The sequence below is a fragment of the Penicillium cinerascens genome (assembly GCF_028974065.1).
Source record: "Penicillium cinerascens strain IBT 15544 chromosome Unknown contig_9_segment0_segment0, whole genome shotgun sequence".
NCBI lineage: Eukaryota > Fungi > Ascomycota > Eurotiomycetes > Eurotiales > Aspergillaceae > Penicillium > Penicillium cinerascens.
The window spans coordinates 2,239,641-2,252,252 of NW_026695296.1; the positions used below are offsets into that span (position 1 = coordinate 2,239,641).

Here is a 12,612-nt window from a genome sequence, read left to right on the forward strand (position 1 = left end):
ATCCACGTTGGCTCTGGGAAGTTCCGAAGATTCCAATAACCAAAAGATCCAATAAGATTGAAACAGTAAGTGCGAAAATGGCAGTAGGAATGACTCTGTCTCCGGAAGGGAACCGAGTCCGATGTGCCGCTGTTGAGGGCGAAGTGGAGCAGAGTTTTGTCGGGAGAAATCCCGATAAGATATATAAATCATGTAAAGCACATGGATTTGCCTGTTGCTCGTCCGCAGAAAAATCTTTTGCTCCAAGTTTCGTGTCTCAAGTTGCGAATTCCCTCAACTCTGGACTACACGATGCCTTCCGCTTTGAACCACTCCTGCGGCGGCCCACTGTAAGTGTTAATACCTGCATCACAAGCCTCTCAAAGACGCTTTGTCCTTAAGACTGGTTTTCATGTGGCTGAACTTCGAACAGTTCTCTTAAGGTCGTCGGCCACAATGCAGGAACGTCCATGGACGGGGTCGACCTCGTTCACGTCCACTTCACCCAGGATAGCCCGACGGCGCCATTAAAGATGCAGCTCCTGCACTATGGAGAGTATCCGATGCCTAAAAAACTCAAGGCAAGAGTCATGAGGCTTATTAAGGAGAACACCACGACGCCCGAGGAATTGGCCATCGTCAACATCCAGCTGGGTGAGGTCATTACCGACGCCGTCCATTGGTTTGCGGAGAAGAACGATTTTAGCGTGGCAACGGACGTCGACCTGATCGGTGGCCAGGGCCAGACTATCTGGCACCTACCGCTGCCGGAGCTCTTTGAGGGCAACCAAAGCCGGGCACATCTCGACATGGCTGAGATTGCCATCATAGCCGCTAGCACTGGCGTCACCTCGCTTGGTAACTTTCGGGTGTCAGACATGGCTCTCGGCCGGCAAGGCTGCCCGCTATTCGCGGCTCTCGATTCCCTCCTACTAAGCCACCCGACTCTCAACCGCGCCGTGCAGAACATTGGCGGCATCGCAAACTTTTCGATCTTACCCCGAGGCGCTGTTGAAGAATGTTACGACTTCGATACAGGACCGGGCAACGTATTTATCGACGCGGCCGTGCGGTACTTCACCGGCGGTCAACAGGAATATGACAAGGATGGTGCCATGGGCCAGAAGGGCAGGGTTGACCAGTCTGTTGTAGACAAAGTGCTCCAAGGGCCGTATTTCGTGCATGATATACCCAAGACTACTGGCCGAGAGACGTTTGGTGATCGAATGGCGGAAGATATCTGCGATGAGATGCTGGCCCGTAAGTCTAACTACTCTAATCGAGATAGGGTTTACGGCTGACAAAATGTGGCGTTGCAGGCGGAGCAACGCCAGAGGACTGCGTTGCTACTATAACTCGCATCACAGCCAAGTCCCTGGCCGATGCCTACGAGCGCTGGGGTCCACCGGGGGGCGTAGACGAGATCTACATGGGCGGCGGTGGATCGTATAACCCCAACATCATCAACTACCTGAAACAGCGCTTGCCCAATACTCGCATCGTCCCCATCTCCGAGATTGGGATCCCCGTCGGCGCAAAAGAAGCACTCGGCTTTGCACTACTGACACTCGAGTGCTTCGTTGGACGACCTATGATTGTGCCCAGGAGGACCGAGTCGGACCGTCCAGGGCTGGTGGGCCAAATCCAGCCAGGCAAGAACATGCATCGCATCCGACAGCATGTTGCTCAGGTGAGTTGAACATTACCTCCCCCTCCCAACAGGATACCCTGACACTGATATCGACGACAGTTTTGGGGAGATTTCCCTGAGGAGGATGTGAAATGCACAACAGAGATGATTCTTCTCCCTTCTCAGTGCAACACATAGCATACTGTAGGACGAGCTCACTTATTGGCGATGATGGAGACTTCGTACCTCCGATCTGTCATTGATTAGGTTACGATAATAGCTGCTCTCAATGGAATGGAAGCAAACATCCATGGTTCAAGCTTTTTTCTTTAGTCACCAATCCGGTAATTTACTGACAGTAAGTTACTGTCAAGTCGAGGTCGCAACACCTTATCGGAAAGCCAAAACTTAGTAATACCTATTAAAGACAAAGATTCTGACATTCTAGATAGTACAAATATCTTGGTTACCTCTTAGTTAAATATATTCACTAAGTCTTCCCAAGTATTTCGTCTGAACTATGCCGGTTAAAATGCAAATGGGGTATTATTTCGCGCTATGTACATGGGTATTATGCAAGATAGCCAGTCGAAAGAGATTACCTATCCCTTTCGCGGCTCAATCACGCATCAGGTTCGTCTCTCTTGGTCTGCCGGTAGTTCCACGTGGGCTTCTCTTTCGACGGGTGCATAAAGCTCCTGTGGCCCTCCCTCATTCTTGTCTTTCACAACATTGGGTTCGATTCCCGCGAACTTCGCTCCACCCTCATTGTCAAGCTCGGCCGTCATTTCTGGTATTGAGCCCGGTGCCTCATATATCCCATGACGTCCGGATTCAACTGGTCTATCGGTAGGTTGGGTTGCTTCCTCGGAAAATTTGGGTTGGCGACGTCGCCTGCGGATGAAGATGAAGGCAACTCCAGCAATAACCGCCACTCCGACCACCACTCCAACCCCCACGCCTGCTTTGGCGCCAGTAGAGAGTTCAGAGCTTGAAACAGACGAGCTTGAAGTGGCAGCCGGGGAACTGGGACTGGAACTAGGACTGGAACTGGGACTGGGACTGGAAACGGAAAGAGCGGTATTGGTACTGAGTGATATATCTGTAGCGCTCGGTAAAGACTTTTGTGCTGTCGCAGTTGCGCTTGATGAATTTCTTTCGATTACGAACTGATGCGTTCTGGCAACATAGCGTCCCTTGCCGTTAACGTACATCATAAGGAAGAACTTGTTGGAGATTGTTAGGTCTTGCGAAGTTTCGACGGTCCATTTGCACGATTCAGAGCCAGTAGTGTGCTCTATGGGATGCTCTATGGGATCCAGATGAGCGAGAAAGCGCGAATACAGGAACACTCCATAATGAGCTTATAAACTTACGACAGACAATTTGTGATGTAGGGTCCGAGCCTGTTGACCACAAATATATTGAGACCGGGTTTGCCTGCGACTGACTCCACACAACGTCCAAGACAGATCCAGTATGGTAAGTCGGGTCGTCGATTTGGTTTTCAGGACCCTCAAGGTAAGCGGGTGGGGATCTGAAGACGTAGAGGGCATTGGCAGGTAAACAAAGCACCAAGACAAGCAGCACGTTTTGTCTAAGAGTCGAGACAAGTGTTGGTCGCCGTGACATTGTGATGGTGATGGCTGCTTTCCGATGTAGGCAGTGGGAGGAGGAGTGTGCGAAGAGGTTGATTGAAACCAGCTAAGATAAAGAGGCTCGAAACGAGCGAATCCATTAGTGGATCCTACTTGGGCCAGCGACTTGGTCCCGTACTCCTATATGATTGCTTGAACGCGAGTACGACGGGGCCTTAGCGGCTTTTAACTTGATTAAGTAGAGATCTCCGGATTCTTCCCGTTTTTTCGCTTGCGGAAAACTGTGCGGAAAACTGGAGGACTTCATAATTCGCACTTCGGAGGTCAGCTTCCAAGCTGGAGATCAAGCCATGAAGAAAAACCCGGAGTGACCTAACCAGCTTCCCAGCTTTCCAGCCAATTTTGGACCATCTCAAAACAAAACATCGGAGGTAATTGCGAATCCGAGATTGCCAAATCAGCCTCGCACGTCCGTGCGTTACGCGGAGCCTATAGCAAGGACAAAAAAAGACCCTGTTCATTCAGCTCCGCCCCGTGTGGCAGTGCCAAGCCGATGATATTCTCCAATCGGTAAACACGAGGCCCCACCATTAGCGTTCTTGTGGATACAAAGGTTCCTCGAGTCCTTCTGAACAAGGCTACCCTCCCTGGTGATCTTCAAAACCGAATTGGTGGCTTAGGTAACCTGATCGTAGTATTCATATGGAGATTCTGAGCCTCCTTACCACACTCCTAGAGCCAGGGGCTGTAACAGAATATAAGAAGCTCAGCGTTGCATTTGACCATACCAGAAGCGAGAGGCACTAGAAGAGCTGCCTGTAGTCCATGATCAAGGACCAAAGCGCCCACGCTAAATAAGGATGGATGTTGATCCTGTGGGGTTGGGGGTGAAATTTTCCATGATTGGTTCGATAAATACAGTTCTTTCCATTTAAATTCTCAATCATGTCTACAATAAATCACCCAACAAATCAATCTACGGCTGCACAAAAACCAGAACGAACCATGCACAAAAATATGGTTATATATTAGAAAGCACTCAAATATATATGGAGACCAATCGACCATATCACAAGGCCAACAGATCCTAATTACCAACAGCAATCTTCTTCATAGTCGCAAAGTTAGGCGTGCCCAACCCGGTGACCGGATCCCAGCCCTGCGTAGCATTCCAACTAGCATACGGCACAACCGGACCCCCATTCGCAGCACCACCGAACCTGGAGTTTCCATCACAGCCCGTGCTTCCACCATGAATAATATCATTCAAACCAGCCAATCCATCGCCATACAACCAGGGGTTCAAGAAGCCCATAGGAGCCTGGTTGGCTTGGATGCGGGCATCGTTGAGCAAGGCGATGATAGCCGCAAAAGTGGGCGATGCACAAGATGTACCGTCGACCTTGGTGAGAGCCCCCTTCTCATAGATAGCGTAGTTCTCACCCTGCGCAGCGACATCGGGGAATGCACGGCCGTTGGGGTTGAAAAGGCCTGCTTGTTTGTTTCCCAGCTTCTGGAGGTAAGAGCTAACAGCAGCATTCTGGTACGCTGGGCGGTCCCAAATATCCGAGAACCCGCCGGAAGAGAAGTAGACTGCTCTCTCGGGAGCGTTACCGGTTGTAGCACCGACGGAAGTAACCCACGGACAAGCGGCGGGGAACTGGGGAGGGAAATGAGTTTTGTTCGTGCCGTCGTTCGTTTCGCAGGCTGCGCCGACACCCGAGTCGCCTGAAGAGAACAGGATAGAGACACCGCGGCTGCCGAGTTGTGCATACAGGTTGCAGACACTGCGGGCGTATTTCTCAGGCACGGATTGTTCGTCTTCGCCGTAAGAGGTTGAGATTACCTGGGGCAGGTCATTGTCAGACATCTTGACGACGTTTTGCAGGAAGGCGAGGTATGGTTCGTTGTTGTTGTTGTTCGGATCAGGCTGGTCCAGGTCCGGGACTAGAGGGGCGCGGCCGCCGGTGCTGAATTCCGTGACGGGGACCGGGGCGCTTACGCCGACGATGTATTGGGCATCTAGGTTGGCTTCGCTGCTGTCCTTGGGCGAGTTTTGGTCGTTGAGACCTCCATTGTATTCGATCACGGAGAAGTTCTCGCCCACTGCCCAGGGGGCGATGTTCTGTTCGAACTCGGCAAGGTCCGCGTACCGTGCATACTGCTCCAGGTAGCTGGCAAAGGCGACCTTGTTGCCGTTGTTGGGGTCGGCCGTGTAATCACCGACGGAATAGATATCCTTTAGGCATTGGGGAGTGACGGCACTGTTGCAGTCATGCTCGGCTTTCATGACGGCTTTCGTGAAGGCCTCATCTGCGGCAACAGCCTTGCTATGCGCGTGGTGACGGTTGGCATGCAGCTGGCCGAAGCGAGTAGTCGGAGTTACCAGGTTAACGTGGGACAGAAGAGAGTTCGGGATCGAGTATTCCAGCGTCCGCAGTCTCTCCACATGCTTCACGCTATTGATATAGTACTGGAAGTTGGCATCCAGCAGGTCATTCGCCGTCTCGACTGTCGTGTGGAAGGTCATCCAGTCGGCATCTTCCTGGATATCGGTGATGCCAGCATCCTCCAGCCACTCGCGGACAGCCTCCACGGATGCAGCTTCAGGCAGAAGCATTCGTTTCATCTCATCGTGTGTGCGGAAGTGTTTGCCGTAGTTTTCGTGTCCAGGGGTGGACATGTCCAAAAGAGCGTTTTCAAAACCGGCTGTGTCACCCTGCGCCAGGGCAACCTGCAGCTTAATGGGTTGGTCTGCTCGGGGAGTACGGGAATAGTGCCATCCTACAATCAACCGATCAGCTACTGTCTACCCAGAAAACAAGAGAAATAACATACCCTGAGGAACAGCAGACAAGCGTTCGAATACTTCCGCCGCAGCAGAAGACGCAAGAAGCGACACAGCCACGAGGGACAGCGCGCCCCGGTTCATAAACGAAGGAATCATGGTGAAAAAGAGCGAAAGAAGACTCCCAGCCGGAGCATGAAAAAGCCCGGGCGGAGATCAAAGTAATATATAGGCTTGGGGCGGAATGGGGCGGCCCGTGTATTTATTTATGGTTGCATCGGGGCGGGGAATGGACACAGGAATGCGTTGCAAGAAAGACTCCGGGGTGCACCTCGGGACAAGTCACCACCTGGGCATTTCTTGGCCCTGGGTTCCACTGGTGGAGCGTGGCGGGTGTCCGTCGGGATCGACTGAGGTTCCATTCGATCAGGTCCAATGGGGGTAGGATCGAGACCCTAATCTCCTGCGGGAGTCCGTCCTGCAGCCATGTCTTGACTGTGTACCTCGGTCTCCGAGTGACGGGCTCGGGTAGCCAGTGATGTGATCGGCATGGAGGTCACCCCTCTCTCGTTGAGACATATACGGAGTACTGCGCGGTGGCTTTCTTCAGGATCGGCAGGGGAGGACCCACTATGGTGCAATTATTGGAGGTTGGCGTTAAGCTGGGGGTGACGGTAAGGCGTGACCATGACAGCGAACATCAGGATTCCGACGGGGCTGGGTTCGCATTGTCGTGCTGCATTCGATTTCGAGAAGGCAGATCGGGTGACAGAAGTGAGTGCTTTTCTCCGATTGTTTGGTGTTTTGTTTCCCGTAGTCCCTGCCAAGACCCGATCCGCCGATCGAACCTGTAATTTGCCTCCTCAAACTCCTTGACGAGCGCATTGTTAATTGCATTGTCAAGGACCGATCGAGGATGAAACCCAATTTCAAGATCCGGGTTTTAAACTTCCTGTTTTCACGGTGAAGCCAGACTTTCGACATGCAAGTTTCACAAACGCCCCGTACCCCGCGCGGCCGACTCAATATTGCGCCAAGTCGCCGGCTGCGGAGATGACCACGGACAGCTTAGCTGCAGCTGTGCAGTGACGCATGAGTGACCCACCCGAATCATCAACGGTCCCACGAGTGCTGGTGTAACACGATGTAGTAGATCTGTGCTGTTCACGAAATCCTGCTTTCCGTGAACGAGAACGCGACTTGAATGGGTTGCACGTGCCACATCTCTACAACGCAAATTACACTGGCGAGGCATTGGATATCTATTAATGTATTCAACAGGCTCAAAAGCCAAAAACAAAGCTTATTTATATACAGTACTCGGCTTCACTCATCATTTGTAATCCATCGGCGGCGGAATAGCCACGTCGGAGTTCTCCGCATTCTCCAAGTGCTGCGCATAGAACATCTGCGCAATAGCATCCTCAGTCTGCAGGTAAGTCCGACTGCCCCGGATAAACCAGAAGGCAACCGCAATAACAAGCATGACGCCGAAGACTGCAATGGCGTAGTTCATATCGGCCGGAGCCGGGTTTGGCGCTCCGGGGAACAGGAAAAAGATGGTGGTGATGACACAGTATACGATACTGATCCAGTTCATCCATGGGCCCCAGCGACCGAGTTTGAAGGGGCCTGGAACTAGCTTGTCGCGGCCGGTGACGAGGAGTGCGAGGATGGGCATCGCGTAGGAGATTGTTAGGGCGATGGTGCTGACGCTCAGAATGGCCTCGAGCACGGTGTTGGCGAAGAGGTATAGGATGCCGACGATGCCGATTAGCACGCCTTGGCCCCAGAGTGCTCGCGCGGGGACTTGCCAGACGGGGTCGACGTGGCTGAAGTACCTGCTCCAGGGAAGACCGCCATCACGAGCAAAGCCCCAGCTCAGGCGGGAGGCCGTGGTCAGAACACTGATTCCCTGGCCCAGCCCGTTGAAGATGAATAGGGCGATGAGAGTGGCGCCGCCCTTTAGGCCGACGGTCTCCAGGATGAGCTCGATGAAAGGCTGGTCAGCGTTGGTGACCTTGTCGAGGTTCTGGATGCAGAACAGGCAAACCACCATGAAGATGAAACCCGTAACTGCACCGAACAAAACGGCCATCCAGATCACACGAGGAGCATTCCTCCTCGGATCAGGGATCTCTTCCACCATATGAATCACCGAGTCGAAAGCGGTCAAACCATAAGCAGCTTGCACTAAGCCAGTAAACCACACAACACCATCACTCCACCCCGTTTGGTTCATCCAGTTCCCAAAAACAAATGCCCCAGACTGGAACGACAAATCACTCTTAACACCAACACAAATCAACATAGCCATCGAGAGCACAATAAACAGCCCCCCAAACCAAATCCCAACAAAGTTGTTAATCCAAGGCAGAACCTGCTCCTTGCGACAGCTGACCACATTGATAAGGGTCAACGCAAACACAACACCAATATACACCACAAAATTCAACCACCCCTGGTTCGCACCCGTCCAGTCCGGATCGAACATCGTCTTCATGCCAAGCAGGAACTCGGTCATGAAGGCAACCTGCGAGGCAGTCAAGGTCCACCATCCGAACGTGTTGATCCACGCACACATGTACGAGACGAAGCGGCCCAACGGCGTCGGCCACAGTCTGTATACCCAGTATGCTTGACCCAGCGCCGTCGGCATGCTGGAGGTCAACTCGCCTAGCGAGACGGCCACGCACAGGTTACAGCCCGTGACGAGCACCAGGCCCCAGAGGATGGTAATGGAGGCGCCATTGGTGAGACCCGAGCTCAGATCCTGCGCGAAGGTAGAGTAGGTTCCTGCTACGGTCAGTGTCCTGTCGCGAGTCTCTTCCCAGGTGTAGGGTGGCAAACATACCCAGAACACAGAATGCAAGAGCGAGCATGCTCCAAATATTAAATTTGCGGGTCAACGCCTGGGCGTGACCCATCGCCGCCAAGTCTGTCGCATCCTGGAGATCCTGCTCATTCTCAAGTGGCGGCTTGAGGGCAAGCGAGTTCGTTTCGACGTCCATGTCTCGTAGTTCAATCTGTATCTCAGCCCGTGGCAATAAAGATGAATTCTTTGTTCAGCTGAGTGGGAGATGTGCCCATTTTCTGCTGAAGCATGAGTCGAAGAAAGTGGGCACAGCGACTGTTCTATATCTCTTGGACGAGGTCCTCGAACCCCTCATGGGCGTATCTCCGGCAAAGGTAAATACGGGGCGGCAGATAAAGCTGGGGAAAAGAGATATGGCCAATGACCGGCCTGGATTGTGGGCTCTTGACGGGTGGATACTCGGTGGATTGGTCACGAATGTCGCAGACGTTGGTAATAGAAACAATCATCGGGGCGATTTTTTTTTTTCAGTATTAATTTTTGCGGGGATTGTCGCCATCTCGGGTGGACCTGCTGCTGTGGGCCGCCCCCAGTGAAATGGGTCCACGGCTGATAAGCGCCAGAGGTACCTGGTAACTGAGGTAGTTCTACTGTGTACTGCTATGCAGTTGAGTAGGAATAGTGTAATTATCATTCTGACTATTATTGCATATAAGTAAGTACAGCCATGGAGTTCTGGAGCCTGCTGATGATTGCCGACCGTGTATGGAAAGTAGGATTCGGGTGGCGATACTATATTCTTTGCAAACCTTCAATTGTACGTTGAAAATGGCTTTAAGCCTCCCTTCAACCTATGTGCGACACATCCCTGTCAAAGCCTCCTGCAGCCAGAAAAGTTATTCATTCCATGTAAGCCATGGAAGCCGTGGAAGCTCGATGGGTCATCGGTGGCAATCCATTACCCAAAATAGCAAGTCCTTGCGGTTTGATAAGGAGCCGCTATCAGTGGACTGTAGTTCGCTGGATGTATGAGTCCGTGACAACATCTCAGCCTGCTTGAATATACTGTAATTCCACCGCTGGAATTCCATATCTGAACCATATCTGACGGGTTCCACGGTGGAGATCCTTTTGCCGATGCCGGATTATCGTCACGCGGGTGGACTGAACTCGATTGCGAGATCCTCCGAGGGGAACCCCAGAGTAATGGACCTGGATGAGCTAGTCTTGTGAAATTCCCGAATCCTGTACGGGTTCTGCATGAGCAATTGGGAAAGACGAGACGACTGAGGGATTTAGGCTGTTTTATTGGATTGGTGAAATGCTGGGGAAAAGGGTCCACCCTCCGCAGGAGGATGGAGGTGGAACGTGGCGAATAGTCAGTAAGAGCTTGGCTTGTGACTAGGTTTTCTCGCGCGCGAAGTGGTGTTGGTTGATCCGGTTTGACTTGCCCGAGAACTCACATCCACGTTATGTAGTTATTGGCCTGGGTCGCCGCTCGGTGTTGATATCTCCTGCTCCTTCCTTTCCCGGTGGGGATTGTGGGCCCCAGACGCAGTTCGATAGAGTTGTGATAAAGTCGGGTCGAGAGATCGCAAATGCGGAGTGATGTTATGACATGAGCTTTCGTCTGTGGCTGTTCACATCTCTGTGATATCCCCGGCCGTAAACTTCATGATTCATAAGGCTTGCTGTTGTTGATAGTCAGGAACCGCGCAGAGGACCAAACCCGTTTAGGCATTTAGAGCCAGATCGTCCGGGCTAGGCTCAGCCCGAAGCGGCATCGGCACTAGGGCCGGCGTCTTCTTGACCGTGCTTCGCCGAGGGATTTGTTTTCATTTCCTAATGGCACGAATAACGGAGGCGGTTTCAATCCCGGATTTTCCATCTGACACGGCTTGCCTGGGCCCGGGGCGCGGCGGTGATGCCCGATGATCACCCTGTCGCTTCGAAATGCCCAAGATTGAAACATATTATCAATCGAATGCTCATTCACTTGGCAGGTTGACGAGTCACTAACGCGTTATATTGTTTCCCCGCATCGAATGTTCTCCGATTCCGGGGTAATGCACGTCCTGCGCGATGTTTTCTGGGATGGACGTTGACCCCGGAGTTTTGTGATCCGACAAGGGCTGTGTTCCCACAAAAGCATTGTTCGACCCGGCCTTGACTGTAGAAATTGAGGAAGGCATACTCCAGAATCTCGAGGATTCATCTTGTCTCATGCATCCCAATGATGAAAGACTTGAACAATATGTCCCGTCGAGTGGATGAAGGCAAAGCCACACCCTGGACGGAGGTTCTCGACGAGCCTTCGCCTCAAATCGAAAAGTCAACACAGACTCGATTTCATCTTTCGATCTTTGAACTTGCAGCTGCAGCCAGCTGGAAAGAGCAAGCAACCGACACCTATTTATGAAGCCTCACATGGTCTGACCCTTGAAAACCCTTCCGTTTACCTTCCACTTTAGGCAAAGCGAGTCGCGACTATTCCCACCACGCCGCCCAGGATCTCGCGCATCCCATTCCCCATCGGGGCAATACCTCGAGAACACCTCACGATTGAGCACAATTGAGATTCATATCAGAAAAGGATCACCCGAGTCTTGGCAATTGCATTAATGCTTCACTATCGGATACAGCCATGGGGAATCACAAAACACTTTTGTCGTCACCAGGACCCGGATACCATTTGGGATGGGAGATGTGAAAATATCGAAACGCCGACCCTGCTCCATTACCCAAGTAAACTCCAGCAAACTCCAGCCGAAAGCGGCTCTAAATGTACATGGTGTCATCAGTGCAGGCAAGCGAGACGAGTCACGCTGATGCACGGTGCTGATTCTGTCGCCACATTGCACTGGGCAGGAGGTTTTGTTTCAAGAGAGCGAGTTCCTTGTTCAAGGCTGCGCTTTCTTGCTGAATGCTTTCGATGTATGAGAGGGCGTTGCTTAGGATTTCGGATTTCTTAAGCGAGCCCGCGCCTCTGGATTGTTTGGCGGCTCCGGCTGGGGAAACGGCTTTTTCCAGGGCGAGGAATTTGGCGTTCATGTTTGTGCGATAACGCTTCTCGATCACGTTGTGAGCGGCTCGTTTGGCTGCATTGCGTATTTGTGGGTCTTGACTTGAGGAGCGGTTGGAGTCGTGGGAGAGGCTGCGGGTCTTCCGACCGGTTGTCTTTGGTGTTGGGGTGAGATATTCTTGGGGTTTGATTTCGGGGCTGGAGGACCAGGCCGATGAGGAGGAGGTGCGTTGGGAGGAGCTGCGGGTGTTGGGTTTGGACGGTTTGTTGATGGGTTCTTCGTGGATGGCCATGTCGATGGATTGGCGCATCCCTATTGACCAGGACTGATCGTCGCTGTCTAGGTCCTGTTATATTGTCAGCACGTTCATGCTCAACTTGACTTTGGAGAAAGCTGTCATACCGATGACAGAGAGACTGCGTCCTCGGCAATGGGCATCGTGAATCCATCGATGGCAGTTGTTGTTCCGAATGGATTCATGAACAGGTCTTTGGTGTCCGCGGTTGTCAAGCTGCTGGCAAAGTCGAATGAGACGGGATCCATATCGGTTGCGTTCAGAGAGAAAAGGTCGATTGCACAGCCATAGGTCCAGTTGCCTGGCAGGAGTTCGGATCCTTTGAACATATCCATTGGACGGGACTGGGGGCTGAGATCTTGGTTGAGATATCTTTCGTCCTCTAATGTGAGAGTCGAAAGGGTATTCGGTCGATTGAATGCCATCGTGAAATGTTCGTGATGTGCTAATCAAAGAGCCCTGGGTGCGATAAAATATTTATGCG

At 52.2% G+C, this 12,612-nt stretch overlaps 5 protein-coding genes across 5 annotated transcripts; 1 reads left to right on the plus strand and 4 right to left on the minus strand.

The window, feature by feature from the left end:
* Window positions 1-291: 291 nt before the first annotated feature.
* On the plus strand, window positions 292-1,807 carry N7498_007693 (uncharacterized protein; the record flags this gene model as incomplete). Its single annotated transcript, XM_058454755.1, has 4 exons — window positions 292-329; window positions 413-1,239; window positions 1,299-1,669; window positions 1,730-1,807. The coding sequence occupies 4 exons, from the start codon at window positions 292-294 to the stop codon at window positions 1,805-1,807; spliced, it is 1,314 nt and encodes a 437-aa protein (XP_058307004.1).
* A 431-nt stretch (window positions 1,808-2,238) lies between these two features.
* N7498_007694 (uncharacterized protein) lies at window positions 2,239-3,241 on the minus strand (the record flags this gene model as incomplete). Its single annotated transcript, XM_058454756.1, has 2 exons — window positions 2,239-2,918; window positions 2,986-3,241. 2 exons carry the CDS (start codon window positions 3,239-3,241, stop codon window positions 2,239-2,241), a joined length of 936 nt encoding a protein of 311 aa, XP_058307005.1.
* Window positions 3,242-4,294: 1,053 nt separating this feature from the next.
* On the minus strand, window positions 4,295-6,154 carry N7498_007695 (S53 family peptidase; the record flags this gene model as incomplete). Its single annotated transcript, XM_058454757.1, has 2 exons — window positions 4,295-5,991; window positions 6,046-6,154. 2 exons carry the CDS (start codon window positions 6,152-6,154, stop codon window positions 4,295-4,297), a joined length of 1,806 nt encoding a protein of 601 aa, XP_058307006.1.
* Window positions 6,155-7,328: 1,174 nt separating this feature from the next.
* On the minus strand, window positions 7,329-9,006 carry N7498_007696 (putative amino acid permease family protein; the record flags this gene model as incomplete). The annotated part of the gene is made up of 2 exons (XM_058454758.1): window positions 7,329-8,791; window positions 8,850-9,006. The coding sequence occupies 2 exons, from the start codon at window positions 9,004-9,006 to the stop codon at window positions 7,329-7,331; spliced, it is 1,620 nt and encodes a 539-aa protein (XP_058307007.1).
* A 2,624-nt stretch (window positions 9,007-11,630) lies between these two features.
* On the minus strand, window positions 11,631-12,553 carry N7498_007697 (uncharacterized protein; the record flags this gene model as incomplete). Its single annotated transcript, XM_058454759.1, has 2 exons — window positions 11,631-12,179; window positions 12,236-12,553. 2 exons carry the CDS (start codon window positions 12,551-12,553, stop codon window positions 11,631-11,633), a joined length of 867 nt encoding a protein of 288 aa, XP_058307008.1.
* Between the last annotated feature and the right edge of the window lie 59 nt (window positions 12,554-12,612).